The sequence below is a fragment of the Aotus nancymaae genome, unplaced genomic scaffold (genome assembly GCF_030222135.1).
Source record: "Aotus nancymaae isolate 86718 unplaced genomic scaffold, 86718_ANA_hifiasm-v0.15.2.pri h1tg000059l, whole genome shotgun sequence".
Lineage (NCBI taxonomy): Eukaryota > Metazoa > Chordata > Mammalia > Primates > Aotidae > Aotus > Aotus nancymaae.
The window spans coordinates 49,348,190-49,362,702 of NW_026988473.1; the positions used below are offsets into that span (position 1 = coordinate 49,348,190).

At 45.3% G+C, this 14,513-nt stretch overlaps 1 protein-coding gene across 9 annotated transcripts in view; it reads left to right on the forward strand.

Moving 5' to 3' along the window:
* IRAG1 (inositol 1,4,5-triphosphate receptor associated 1) overlaps nt 1-14,513 on the forward strand; it is a 158,101-nt gene that overhangs the window by 85,287 nt on the left and 58,301 nt on the right. For 7 of the 9 annotated variants that reach the window (XM_064365180.1, XM_064365179.1, XM_064365177.1 and 4 more), the window contains 2 exons: nt 11,704-11,810; nt 13,687-13,757. In XM_064365180.1, coding sequence (XP_064221250.1) covers nt 11,704-11,810; nt 13,687-13,757 — 178 coding nt within the window. The remainder of the gene's footprint in view (nt 1-11,703; nt 11,811-13,686; nt 13,758-14,513) is intronic. The other 2 variants (XM_021675150.2, XM_064365183.1) reach the window with 1 other exon arrangement.

The window sequence follows — 14,513 nt, forward strand, 5'->3', positions numbered from 1 at the left end:
TGCTCCAGTTTCCTCATCTAGAAACTTAAGAGTTACAGGAATAGCCACTAACCACAGCTAACCCTTATGAAGTACTTACTATGTGCCAGACACTGTATTAGGCTTGTTTTATGTTACATTATCTCATTTAATTCTCACAATATTCCTGGGAATACTATTCATATTCTCACTAACAAATAAAGAATTTAAGCACAGAAAAGTAATGTGCAGTGGGTAACACAGCTAAGGAAGTAACTGAAGCTAAATTCAAACCCAGGCAGCTTGACTTTAATTACCAGAATAATATATATAAAGTGGTAAGCAAAGTACTTAGCTCACAGCAGGCACTCAGTCCCTACAGCACAAAATGGTTTGCAAAAAGTTTCCACATGTGTCATTGCAAGCAAACCTCCAAAACCACTGTGAGGTAGATGGAGCAGAGTCACCCCCGTGAAGGTGTGGATTTAGAGCAGTTAGATATCTTACCCAAATGAAGTGAAAGAAACTAACACACAGGCTCCTAGTGTTGTCTAGGCTAAATTCTTTATGCTCATAATCTCATTTAACCTTCAGAACGCTCATACATGGTAGTGATGACTATGCACATTTCCCAGATCAGGATACTAAGGCTTGGAAAGGTTAAGCCAGTTGTTGAAAAATCTCATAATAAGGAAATAGCAAGGCCTGGATTCCACTGTCTCATGGCTGCAAGCTAAGGAAATGGGCTATAATTAATTTGTTTTCTTCTTTCTATTCCCAAAATACCCCATTATATGCAATTGAGTTTGAGCGCAGAGGCAAGGGATGACTATTCACTTACACATGGTAGGCACTCAATAAATATGGAATCAAGGAATTGAAGTACATTTACTCAGTCAATGTTTATTGAATTCGCTCAATAAATGTTTGTGGAGCATTAACTAACCAAGGTCCTGCTCTCAGGAAGCTCACTTCCTGGTAGATTTACAGCCAAATGCCAGTTCTCTCAGATCCAATTTGCTTTTGTGTTCTCCCACGGCTTTCTCCCATCAGGACCTGGAGGAGCCTTGCTCTGTGTCGTCTATGGGAATATCTTGAGTTTAGCCATATACTTTACTGCTGATGGCGGATTGCCAGCTTCTCTATTCATTTGACTCCCTTTGGCTGTTCAAGCCCTGTCCTCACTGGCCAACAGAAAGGTTCTGCCTATACCTCCCTGGAAACTCCTTGGTAACTGTGTGTTCCCCCACTGGAGAAAAGGCTTATGATCCAAAGGATCAATTCTCTGTCAGGAATGATACGAGGAGGAAACAGATAAAGCATGTAAAGCACTTGAAACCTGGTCAGGACTGTGTAGAGTAGTGATCCCCCTGCCCCCCTGCTCCCCCAGTGAGAACCCTCATAACGGTGCCTCCCATGTGCCAGGCACTGCTCTAGGCACTTTACACATAGCAACCTCACAACAACTGCAAGACACAGGCATGACTGGTATCCCATTTTATAGGTGAGAAAACTGAGGCAGGTAAAGGCACTGTAATCACCAGAAACCAGGAAGTACTTGGATGCTCCCATTAAGGATTTTGAATTCATCTTCTCTGAGTTCATTTCCACTTATCTCATCACATCCTTTGCAAGAACAGCCTCAATTAAGGCCTTCAATAAAGTAATTTAAAATAAATTATTAGTAAAATATTAGTATCTGGCATACAAGATATTGGTAGCAACTACTGGGCACCTGTTATGTGGTCTAATACTTCCAAAGTTGATATTATCTCTATTTTATAAAGGAAGAAATGGAGTCTTTGAGAATTTATGTAATTGTCAAAGGTCACCTAGTTGTGCTGTGGTCAAATGGAGATTCATACTCAAGTTTTCCACCGATGTGATCCTGCCAGGTTTTCCCTCCTTTCCTGGCCCTAGCTAGCTCTAAAGTCAATGTCCTGGACACCAGAGGTCCCAGGCATGGGAAGCTGGTGCTTGATGCCCCATCCTTATAAAAAAGAGCTCAAGAGGACAGTTCCAGCAGGCTGGCCTCTAGTGGTTCTGGGCGCAGGGTAGGAGCTGTGAGAATTTAGCTGTGGAAATGCCTAAAACAAGGCAGAAAGTGTTTTAGAAATGTTGATGGTTACAGACAGTCAGAAATGCATATCACAATTATTTTCCCTTAGTTCCTATTGTGAGCAATGAAACAGATTGCTGTTGTTTCTCTATCTCCCCTATCAGACTATGTGTGAGCTCCTTGGGCTGTGCCTTTCACATGTGTATCTCCACCCATAAGCATAGGCTCCAGCATGGAGTAGGAACTTAGGAAGGGAGGGAGGGAGGGAGGGACAGAGGGATGGAGGGAGGGAGGGAGGGATGGAAAGGTGGATGGGTGGATGGATGGATGGGTGGATGGATGGTTGGATGGATGGAAAGATGGATGGGTAGATGATGGATGGAAGGATGTATGAATAGATGGAAGGAAATATGGATGGATGCTTGATTGTGTTGTGATAGGTTGGGTAGATAATTGGCTGGCTAGATGATTAAATGACTACATTAAAGGGCAGAAGAAATGGAGGGTGGATCAGTGTTAGGAAGGGAGGAAGGAAGGGAGGATAGAAGATATGATGGATGAATGACTAGCTGAGTTACTCTCCTTGGAAAAAAACTAACACATATTGTGTGCTTTTCCACACCTCCAAAGTCTGTTGGCATCAGAGTAAAAACCATGATGAACAAGGCAATTGTCCTTTATCCCTGACTCCTAGAAATAATAGACAATGACAGGAAAGAGGATCCACCAGAGTCAGGGCAGGCCCTTGGTGCAAGGGAGGGCCTATAGGGCAGACGCCGGGGAGCCTTCGGGGAGCCAGGGAACTGGCCCTCAGTGCTTGGCAGGGAGGAGCCCCATGCCCAGCAGACCTCAGCAGAGGCACTTCTGCTCTCTCCTTTACCCCTAGGACTTGCCGCTGGGATAATCATTTTCTTTCAAGTTCCCAGAGAGTCCTTTTATCCTGTTGTGAGAGCACTGGCTGCTTTTGCTGCTGGAGCTCCTCTACCAAGGCGGTCCCTGTTTACCCTCCAGACTATAAGACAGGGATCTGGGGATAGAGTCTCACAGGGCCCACTCACCACCACCACCTTCACTGTTGTCATTATTATTGCTTACTCTCATTTAATACTTAAAACAAGCCTAGAGAATGGTGATTATTAGCTCTATATTATGTTTTAGATCATGAAAGTAAGAGAAGTTTAGTATTTGCCCAAGGTCACCCAGGTGAGATTCTGGTCTAGGCCTACTTGACTTCTTCAGTAGCCCACGTTGCCTTCCAACAGGGTCCTCCTCTCCCAGGTTGTCTGCCAGCGCCCAACTACAGGATCTAAACTCCCCATGCCTGCCTGAGCTGGAGTGGGCTGGGGCTGGGGCTGTTCCTTACAGTTTCCTAGCCCGGGTCTAGCCATGTGACTCTGGGGAAAGGAAGCTAATATTCCCATCTATGACACTGGCCTATATTTATCCCTGTGCCCAGGAAAGCTATTGTGCATTCCTGGGAATTTATGAGTGAAATAAACATTTAAATGTTTCTATAAGATTTATTTAAGAACAAAATGTGGCCTGCTGGCTTATTAGAGGATGAGCTTGCTGGGAGATGATCCAGCCCGCAGTGCTTGACTGATTCCAGCAAAGGGATTTGGACCCCCAGGGAGGCTGGGCCCATGGATGAGTGAGAAGGGCAGTGAGCCAAGGGCATCCTCTGCCCCTGCTCTCTTTTCTCCAGCTGTGTGTTCAACCTCGTGCTGGTTTGAGGGCTTCCTGGAGGAACACGTATCTTCTGCAAAGGAGAGTGCAGCTTGGAAGAATAAGAGGGGGGTGTCAGAAGCCAACAGGGCAGCAGGAACCAGGGGATGCAGCTGTAAGAGCAGCATGGTGTAGTAGGAAGGACACAGCGTGTGTTCAGTCACTTCCACTATTTACAAGTGGCACAGCCCTGGACAAGTCAATTTTTGCATTGATACAGTGGGTATCAAAATAGAAAAGCAGAAGAGAAAAAAAGAAATTTAACAATCTCCTACTCCATGCTGTGGCCTTCACTTTCATCTTCTCATTTCCTCTTCACAGCTCTATGAGTTTGGGAGGAGCTATCACCCCCAATTTGTAGACAGTGTCCTGAGGTTTACTCACTGAATTTCTGGGAGGATTCAGGGAGAAAACACGAGGAGGGTCTGGGACACTGAGTAACTGCCATTTCCCTCTAGCTACCTTTGTTTCTGTGCTTCCATGTCTGTAATCCACACAGGGCATTGGTTGGTTTGAGAAGCAGAGGGTGAGAGAGGGAGTGAAGCTGGGTGAAGGTGGCCTTGGGAGTGGGTCATTGATCACTTGGGCTTATGTGGCCAGATGCTCCATTGTACCATGATCACAGGGGCAGAGCCCTCCCAATTTAACTCCAAATGGTTGATGAGACCCAGAACTGAGAGCAACAGTCTTCTCAAAACCAAATGCCAAAGTCATTAATTCAATCCCAAAGGGAATAATAAGGGAACATAACATAAAATGCTTAGTGAGCATTTGATCGGTGCCACGTGCCCTTCCACAGGCTTTCCATCTAGGGCTGCCACATTTGGCAAATGAAAAATAAGATTATATGCTGCACATGGTGGCTCATGCCTGCAGTCCCAGATACTCAGGTGAGAGGATCACTTGAGCCCAGAAGTTTGAGACCAGCCTGGGCACATAGCAAGACTCAGTCTCCAAAAAGAGAGAGAGACAGAATATCGTTATGTCCATGGAATATTTGAGACATACTTATACTAAAAAAGTATTTGTTGTACATTTGAAATTCAAATATAACTGGGGCATCCTGTGCTTCATCCAGAAATCCTATTTCTATATCAACCTGTTTAATTCTTATAACTACTCTGTGAGATAGTTACATTACAGATGAGGTAACTGAGGCACAGAGAGGTAAGGTAACTTGCCCAAGGTTACACAGCTAAAAAGGGTATCATAAGGTAGTGTGGCTTCTGAGCCTGAGGCCCTGAAGCCCCTAAGCCAGGAAGTTGCCTGGCCAATGATATTTGGTCTGACTCACAGCTCTCCCAAGCTTTCTCGAAGGCCTGCCTTGGGTTTGGCAGCTCAGAATAGAAGCAGGGATGCATATGTGCACTGCATTAAAGTCTGACAGAATTCACCCCAGAGAGCCCCTGGACTCTTCCCACACTCTCTCTCTCCTGGATACTATCTCCTTAGTCCCTGCTAGAGTGAAGAACAGCCTGCACAAGACTGAATATTCCCACAAAAAAAGTTTTGCAGGAAACGAGAAGTCGCCCAGAGCTTGCTCAACCATTCTGTGAGGGAAAGAACACTATGATTTTATGACTTGTGCATTTTGCACACATTAGAAGGCAAGAGTGAAGAGCCTTCCAGGATGTTCCATCAAGGGATTAGAGGATTTCCCCCTGATCGCTTCATGCCTCCTGGTTTGTAAGCCACTTGGAATTGTGAGTGTCTGCGGTTACATGCTTGGCACTTGCCACCCATAGCTTGTTTCTGCCTTTTTGTGTTGGTGCCTCTGCCCTGGCCCTCCTCCCAGTGAGGTGCCTGCAGTCAGGAGAGCTTTGCTTCAAGTGGCCATTAGCCAGCAAGCAGAGAAAGCTCCTATCAGAAGGCAGCTCACTTCAGTGCCTTGTATACATTTACCTGGTAGGTATCAACACTGAGGATGCTATGAGTCATAGCAGTGGAGGTTACTTCCCCTCCTCTCCCCATTCCATCATGCTAATCAATGGGAAGCATTGCAGAGGCCTGCCTGGTTCACCTTTGTCTTCCCAGACCCTAGCACAGACCCTGGCCACAATAGGCATTCAATAAATGTTTGCTGGATGAATGGACAGAATAAGGTGCAATAATGTGGGAGTATTCACAGATGACATCTCTTTCTTGGACCAAACAGAGTCTGATCATTGCCAGCCCAGTGCCCTCTCTTCTCCAAGAAGATCTTCCCTCTGCAAGACTCTTCAGTAAATGTTTGTGAGTCAATCATACAAAGAAATGAAGACAATCTGCACAATAAATAACTGGATGGAGCTGGGGGAGTAAAGGCTGGAGCAGGAGAGAGAGAGAGACAGAGGATCTGGGCAGAAGGCAAATAGGGAAAGAATCATTAGAGACCAGGGCATGAGAAAAGCAAAGGAAAGAGAAGAGGGCAGAGGAGAGGTGAGGATGGGAGTTAAGATTTGTTCCCCTTTCATGTCCTTTGAGAAGTGAGAGTAAAGAACAAAGTTTCTTCTATGTTGGTTTTCTTTCTGTTGAAAAGTTCTTTAAGGCAAGGCTTCTCAGAGTTGGGGCCACGTGGATCACGGCTTCAGCGGGTTTCAGGGCAAATAGTTTAACCTCAGTGCCAAACTATAGATGGTTAGGAGCATGAGCTTCTCTTTGTCTGCTAGGGATGCTTATATTTGTCAAATCATCCATCATCCCCCCATTTATATAGTGTCATGTTTTTTTATCTTATATTTTATTGTTGGTTACTTTAAATTGCTTTGAGAAATAGATAGTGTCAATAAGATTAAAAATAAATAAATAAAGGCCAGGCCTGGTGACTCACGCCTGTAATCCCACCACTCTGGGAAGCCAGGGGGAGGGTAGATCACTTGAGGCCAGGAGTTTGAGATCAGCCTGGCCAACATGGTGAAACCCTGTCTCTACTAAAAATACAAAAATTAGCTGGGCGTGGTGGTGCACCAGCTACTCGGGAGGCTGAGGCATGAGAATTGCTTGAACCTGGGAGGTGGAAGTTGCAGTGAGCTGAGATTGTGCCATTGCTCTCCAGCCTGGGAGACAGAGTGAGACTCCATCTAAAAAAAATAAAAATAAAATATGTATTTTACTTATTTAGCAGCTAGAATATATGAAACTCTTGGAAATGGATGTATACTATAACTCTACCACCACCAGCACAATTATTTTTTCAGAATACAACGTGAAGTTAGCTCATGCTTGGCCCATCCTGCCCCTTTAAATAGACATAGCCTATTCTCATCAATGCATGCCAGGAATTTGTAAAGCGCCACCACAAGGGGTGGCAGAAACCGTGTGACAGAATGCATGTAAAAATCATATGTTAGACAAAACGCATTTCTTCTTGTCCATCAGAGGACTCATATAAGAAAGAAATTCTTTAAATATGACAGATATGAAAAAGTCAACTTTCAGAGCTCAAATTTTCATGGTCAGAATAAATCCAGGGCAAGAAGCCTGTGCATGCTATGAGCACAGTCAGAGTTTCCATTGGTGTTCCCATGGTGATAGGTATGAGGCTGCCCAGATGATGTGGGTGGGAGAGATTTTAAGCACAAACCTCCTTTGCTCTGGAAAATCAGGCCAGGAAGAGAACTACATGACACAGGGCAGTGACTCAGATGCCTTTGGGGCCAGGGAGCACAAATCACTGAAGCAAGCCAGTTTAGGATAGCTCAAACCACGTTACTCTGCTGAAATGTGGGCCCAAGATTGTTTGATTTTTCAGTTTAAGGAAAACCAGGCTATCTAGACCTTTATGTGAATGCTTACAATTATGGAACTTTGGTAACTAATTAAAAAACTTGTAAACACTACTAGCAAACAGGCACGTGGGTCTCTAATTTGCACCTCTGAGCTCAGAATATGCGTCAGAGGATGCTCATCGCTTAATTGACATCCAAGAGATCACATCTGCCAGAAACACTGACAAATTCCTGATTCTCAGTAATGCCTTTTGCTGATGCTACTCCCTTTTAATGATGTGAAGAGATTCCTCTGGAAAGACTTCAGCTCTTCCTACTCACCAGAAAACCCACAGAGTAGAAAACTCCCTATTCCTTCCTCTTCCCTGGCTCTCCCACTTAGCTTGCCACCTGCCCCTGGCCCTGCCTCCTGCCCCCTCTATCTGGCCGCCTGCCATTTGACACACTGCCTCCCCTTCTCACCCTCCCCAGCCCTTGTGAATACTGTTCTGCTACATGTCCTCAGGGCCCCAGATCATCGTCCCACTTCCCTTCTGGCCTCCTGGAAGCCCCCAGCCTCTCTGTTGCTTGCTGGCCTCCCACCAGGGGAGCCCACTAGACAAAAGATGGGAAAAACTGGCTCACTTTGAATAGAGCCATCATCCATTTTAATAATAACCATGATTCAAGGGTACTTGTAGACCATGTGAGACTTGTCAAAGGATATATACATTAGCCATTTCTTTTTACTTGGATAATCTTCCTCTGAGACAGAGCAGGCCTTTGGCCATTGTGCCATTATAGGAATGGAGGGATAAAGCCACAGGAGGACAAGCAAGTGGCCAGCTTATCACCAACCCATCAAGGCATACTATCCAGAGAATGAGTTGTTGCTTTTTTGAAAACTCCTTGGGTGTCTCTTCTAGGGGGAGTCCTTGACAGAAGGATGGGTATCTGTGTCCTCAGAGGACCTAGAGTTCTGGGGTCATTAGGACAGGTCAGCCAGTCTTGGTTTCAGCCACAAGCATCGTGCCAACTTCTTGTCACTCCCTTTTGGCCAACTCTGGGTTTCCAAATGGAGAGCGACACAGCTCCAATTTACCAGGGAGCTCCTCAGAATTCCTGTAGGGGATGATGGATGCTCTAATAACTGGGCCTCTTCTGTCGTCTCAGCCAATGTGAATGGAGGGATACATGGATGATCTGCTGTCAACTTTTCTTATTTCCCTTTGGGCAGTTCAGTTATTCTAAAACCTAACCTTCAGGGCTTCCCATCTCCAAAACCATAAAGACCAAACTCATTAGAGTAGCTTTAAGGTCCAGAAGCTGGTTCAGTCCCTTATTGTAGTTTCACATTTCCCCAGCCCTGACCTCTCCTATCTCACAGGTCATAGTCCACGCACCTGCACCGGTGACACTGACAAATCCCTGACTCCCAGTAATGCCTTTTGCTATGCTGTTCCCTTTGCCCAAATCCTGTCCTTTAACATCTTTGTCGTGCAAGCTCCTATTCATCCTTCAAGACCTAGCTCAAATGTCCACTCCTCTATAGAGTCTTCTTCAACTCCCCTCACTAAAGAGTTTTCTTTTCTTTCCTCTGAACTTTCACAGAATGTGGTCTATCCCTCATTACCTTACATTTATTATGAGTTACTTCCCTGTACCCCTTCCTTGACTGTGAGCCCTTGAGGGTCTTCTCTTCATATCTCAAGTTGCTTTTGGCACATGGTGGATAACCAAAAAGTCTTCATTGAATGAGAAAGAAAGAAATCTGAAGTAATATAAACATTTATTTAAAATATTTATCATGTGCTAGATACCTAGCACATTAAAAATATCAATCATAACCTGGCATCATGGCTCTCGCCTTTAATCCCAGTGCCTTCAGAGGCAGACATGGGAAGATCACTTGATTCTGGGAGTTCAAGACCAGCCTGGCCAACATAGTAAGACCCTGTCTCTACAAAAAAACAAAAATTTAAAATCAGCCGGGCATGGTGGTGCACACCTGTAGTCCCAATTACTCAGGAGGCTGAGGCAGGACAATCCCTTGAGTCCAGAAGGCAGACGCTACAATGAGCTATGATTGTGCCACTGCACTAAAGCCTGGGCAACAGAGTGAGACTCCATCTCAAAAATAAATAATAAATAAAATAAAAATATCAATCATGCAGTAGGTGCCTTATCAATGTTATTTTTAATCTTCACACTAATCTTGTGAGTTAGATTTTATAATCATGAAGCACAGAAAGGTTAAATAACCTGTTCATGACACAGAGCTAGTAGGTGAAATTTGAGCCCACATCTGTCTAACTCTTCCAGTAGGCCATGCTGCTTCCTACTGCTTCTACGCAGCCAACGTCCCTGCCCAAGCTTCCCTTCCGTGTCCCAGGAGATTCTGAGTGTCTCCTTTTCCTTCAGCCACTGTAGCTCCCTGCACTGAAGGGCTCCCGGATGAGAACACAGAGCCCCACGAACATCTCCTCAAGGATCTGGCTCTGGGTTTCCACATAAAAGCATCCTTTCCACAAGGGAAGCAGTATGGTGCTCCCTAGGCAGGACTCTCACCCAGAGACTTCTCCAGCTCATGCTTGGGGCCAAACAACGGAAAAGATGAAAATGAAAATGGGAAAAGCTAGGTTCACAAAAAATTGTGGGATTTAAGAAGTCCAGATAGCACCGTATGGCACCCATTTCACAACAAGGCATAATGTCAGAAGGAGGGCGGGCCTCCTCCCTACCTTGCAGGGAACCGACACCTGCGCATTGAGGGCTCAAGAACACAGCCTGGCTCTGTAAAAGGCTCCAGCCCATCGGCAGTGCTCAGCCCCAGCGGGGCTAGTGGAGGTTAAAGCATTTCATGTGCAGGGGCTCCAGAAAGATTTGGCCCCCCAGGGAAAGTGGCAATAGGGACAGCGGGCACCCACCGCTCTGAAGCTGCAGAAGGCAGCACTAACAGTGGAGCTGGCGGCCGCATGCTCTGGGGCGCTGGGAGGCAGGTCTTTGGCAAAGGCAGTCAGGTGCTCACAGAGGGAGCGGTGGCAGCACATGCCAGTCAAGGGTGTGGGAAGGAGGAGAAAGAAAATGACAGGCACCCTCTTAAGCTGATGGAGGCATCTACGAGAAAACCCCCAGAGAGTCTTCAACAAATTACAATTACTGAAATGTCAGTTACCCAAAAGGTAGGACTGTCACAGAACATTAGGGATGTGTGGGTGCCACTATCTTTTCTCTGGGTTGTCATTCTTCCCCAGCCAGGCTGGCCTCAATCTGAGGACTTGAAACCATTCTTTTCCTGCATTGTTAGTGACAACTAACGAGGGATAGCTTGTAGTGTTCCTAATCTTCGTGCGTGAATAGTGGACCGTGTTAAGCTCAGGTGAGGGCCTGCTGGGGAATAAAGGAGAAACTGCCTGTCTTTTTTGTTTTGAGTAATCCAAATAAACTATATTTGCACACTAGTCACAAGAGACAAGGTATGGAAACAATGTAAATGTCTGTCAATGGATGAATTTTAAAATGTGAAAAATATACAATAGAATATTGTGTACACCTACACACACACACACACACACACACACACACAAGAATATTATTCAGCCTTAAAAAAGAAGGAAATCCTACTATCTGCAACAACATGGGTGAACCTGGAGGACATTATGATAAAGTGAAATAAACCAAGCACAGAAAGGCAATATTGCATGATCTCACTTCTATGTGGAATCTAAAAATTTCAAACTTGCAGAAACAGAGAGTAGAATGGTGGTTGTCAGTGACTGGGGGTGGGGGAAATGGAGAGATGTTGATCAGAGGATTCAACTTACTATTTCCGTTATGAGGTGAATAAGTTCTGGGCATCTAATGTACAGCATGGTGACTAGAGTTAATAATGTATTGTGTACTTGGAATTTGCTAAGTATTGTCTACCATACAAAAAGGTAACTATGTGAGTTGGTGAATATATTAGCCTGACAGTGGTAATAATTTCACATCAAAACATCACACTGTATGCCTTGAATATATCACATTGTATCAAAACATTGTATCAAGGTAATGAAAACATCACGTTGTATGCCTTAAATATATACAATTTTTATTTGTCAACTATAACTCAATAGAGCTGGGGAAATAAAAAGTAAGCTGCATTTGTCCCCTTATTAAGTCCCCTTATTAAGATGGCTCTGAGCGTCATGATGTGAGAATAAATGCACCGGCTCCAGTCCCTGGAAGCTCCCACCAGCCCAAGCTTAACTCTGTGCTTCTGTTCTAAACTAGCAGGATCCTCCTACTACAGGAATATCTTGCAGTCCACCCCCAACGATTGTCCTGACTGGGGATGCCACTTCACCAGAAGGAGAAACCGACAAAAACCTGGCCAACAGGTACAGATGCCTGATCCTTGCGTTGTGACGAACAATATTTCCTAGAACGTGAGGATCAGACAGCTATATTTTTAAATAAATCTTTTCTTCTTCTTATATCATTTTATTGAGTAAACTATAATCAAGCAATTTTTTAAAATAGGAGCAAGAACTTGGAATTTTTCCATTACCCTCCTCCTAAAGTGATTTTGCCTTTCCTGGATGTGGCCCTTTTGGCTCTGGGAGGGGTCCAGCCCATTGGCAGCCCCTGCCCCCAGCGGGGCTTGTGGAGGTTAAAATGTTAATGCCCAGGGGCCCCAGAAGGACTTGCCCGCCTCCCCCCTCTCCCCTGCCATGGAAAGTGCTAGCCTTTAAGAAAAACATAAATCAGGCCTGGTGCAGTGGCTCACACCTGTAATCCCAGCACTTTGGGAGGCCGAGGTGGGAGGATCACGAGGTCAAGAGATCGAGACCATCCTGGTCAACATGGTGAAACCCCGTCTCTACTAAAAATACAAAAAATTAGCTGGGCATGGTGGCGCGTGCCTGTAATCCCAGCTACTCAGAAGGCTGAGGCAGGAGAATTGCCTGAATCCAGGAGGCGGAGGTTGCGGTGAGCCGAGATCGTGCCATTGCACTCCAGCCTGGGTAACAAGAGCGAAACTCCGTCTCAAAAAAAATAAGAAAGAAAGAAAAACATAAATCATAGCAGGGGATTTTCCCATAATAACTGCCCAGCTATTTGCACCCAAACATGAAAGGTGCGAGTATCTGAATGTAGAATCCTGCCCCTGGCCAAAGCGTGTGGAATGTGACCTCTTGGCAGGGACATACGCTCACAGGTACAGGAATGTCCCTGACTTGGTTTCACACAGCACTGGGCTTGCTGGAATGAGATTGTCTAAGTATAATTTTCCAAAAGTTAAAGGGAGAATTCTCATATAAATATATGCTGAGCATATGTCAAAGATTTACTTACCTCATTAATAAGAAGTATCCTGATGACAAAGCCAGTTCAAAGGAGGATACAAGACATGGATATACATAAATCATGAGTGGGGAGGAAAGTGCTGGAATAAAACTGTTAGATATAAAATAGGTGAATGTTCTACAAGGCAATGAAACCATATTTTTTTCTTTTCTCACAAACAGAAATCATCTGCATCTCTGTCAGACAACAATGATTTACATTTTATGAGGTTTTTACAAGTTAGATGTTAGCTCGGAGTCTGGGACCTAATGAGTAGGAAATAGTAAGTCAAAGTCACGTTCTCTCAGGGCCGTGGTTGGAAAAGTTTAGCACACATCAGAATCACCTGGAGAGCTGTAAAATCACAGCTGGCTGGGCCCGCCTCCAGAATTTCTGATCTGAGTTGGGGCCCGAGAATTTGCATTTCTAAGACATTCCCAAGTTGACAGTCAGAAACGCTTGAGGAGCTTGTAAGATGATGTTATAGGATGACTTTGAAAGAATATACAGACATCTGGCTGGGCACAGTGGCTCACGCCTATAATCCCAGCACTTTGGGAGGCCGAGGAGGTAGGATCACCTGAGGTTAGGAGTTTGAGACCAGCCTGGCCAACATAGTGAAACCCCATCTCTACTAAAAACACAAAAATTAGCCCTTTGTGCTGGCGTGCATCTGTAGTCCCAAATACTCAGGAGGCTGAGGCAGGAGAATCGCTTGATCCCAGGAAGCAGAGGTTACGGTGAGTGGAGATTGTGCCACTGCACTCCAGCCTGGGCAACAGAGTGAAACTCAATCTCAAAAAAACAAAACAAAACAAAACACAACAAAACAAAGAAAAGAAGAAAGAAAGAATATACAGACATCTTTTTGCCTATTTTCAAGTCGTGGATTGATTTTCTGAACAAGATGACTGTTCTGTCTTTCAGAGTTCACAGTCCCCACAAGAGGCTTTCTCACCGACACTTGAAGGTTTCCACTGCCTCCCTGACATCTGTGGGTAAGGACCAGGGCAATCTAAGGCATGTTTGAGTAGAAAGACTGAGGTCTGGCAGCGTGGCTGGGCTTGACCCCTTACTCTCTCCTGCTCTTCAAGGCGGTCCCTCCCGATAAGCCCAGGAGGGCGAGGTAGATCAGCCCCTCTGTGTCTGGGTCCAGAAGAAGTATATCTAATTTCAATTTCTTTTGCTCAAAAGACAAGACCAGGGCATGAAGAGGAAGATGCAGAAGTCAAAGAAAGAAAGAACAGCTGAGTGAAGCTCATTTCTGGGGTTTAGGGGGCAGGCTTCCAGCCTCTGCTAGCTAGAGAGGCCCTCATCCTGGCTGGAGTGGGTGGCTGAGTGTAAGTAGAGCTGCCCTGGTCATCTGCTCATCCCCAGATGGTGGCTCACGACATGCCCTGGGCTGTTGGAACATAGATCTCGTACAGAGTTGGTCCCTGCCTTCAAGCTGCTCATAGACTATGAAGAGACTGAGAAATGAACAGACAATCGGGACATTGTATCATAAGGACCTGCACAGAAGAGCTAGGCCAGCCAAGGCAAGAAGAGGACTGAGTCTCTCTGGGGAGGGCAAGTTTTGGGAAGGTATTCCAGAGGAGATGGCATTTGAGTTGTGTCTTAGGGAGCTGGGCAGATAGGCGAGGGAGGAAAGGCATTCCAGAGGGAATAGGAGGCATGGTGAAGGAGGAGGAGCCTCCATAAAGCATGTCTGGCAACTGGAACTCTACTATGTGCACCGATTGGGACTTTTTCAA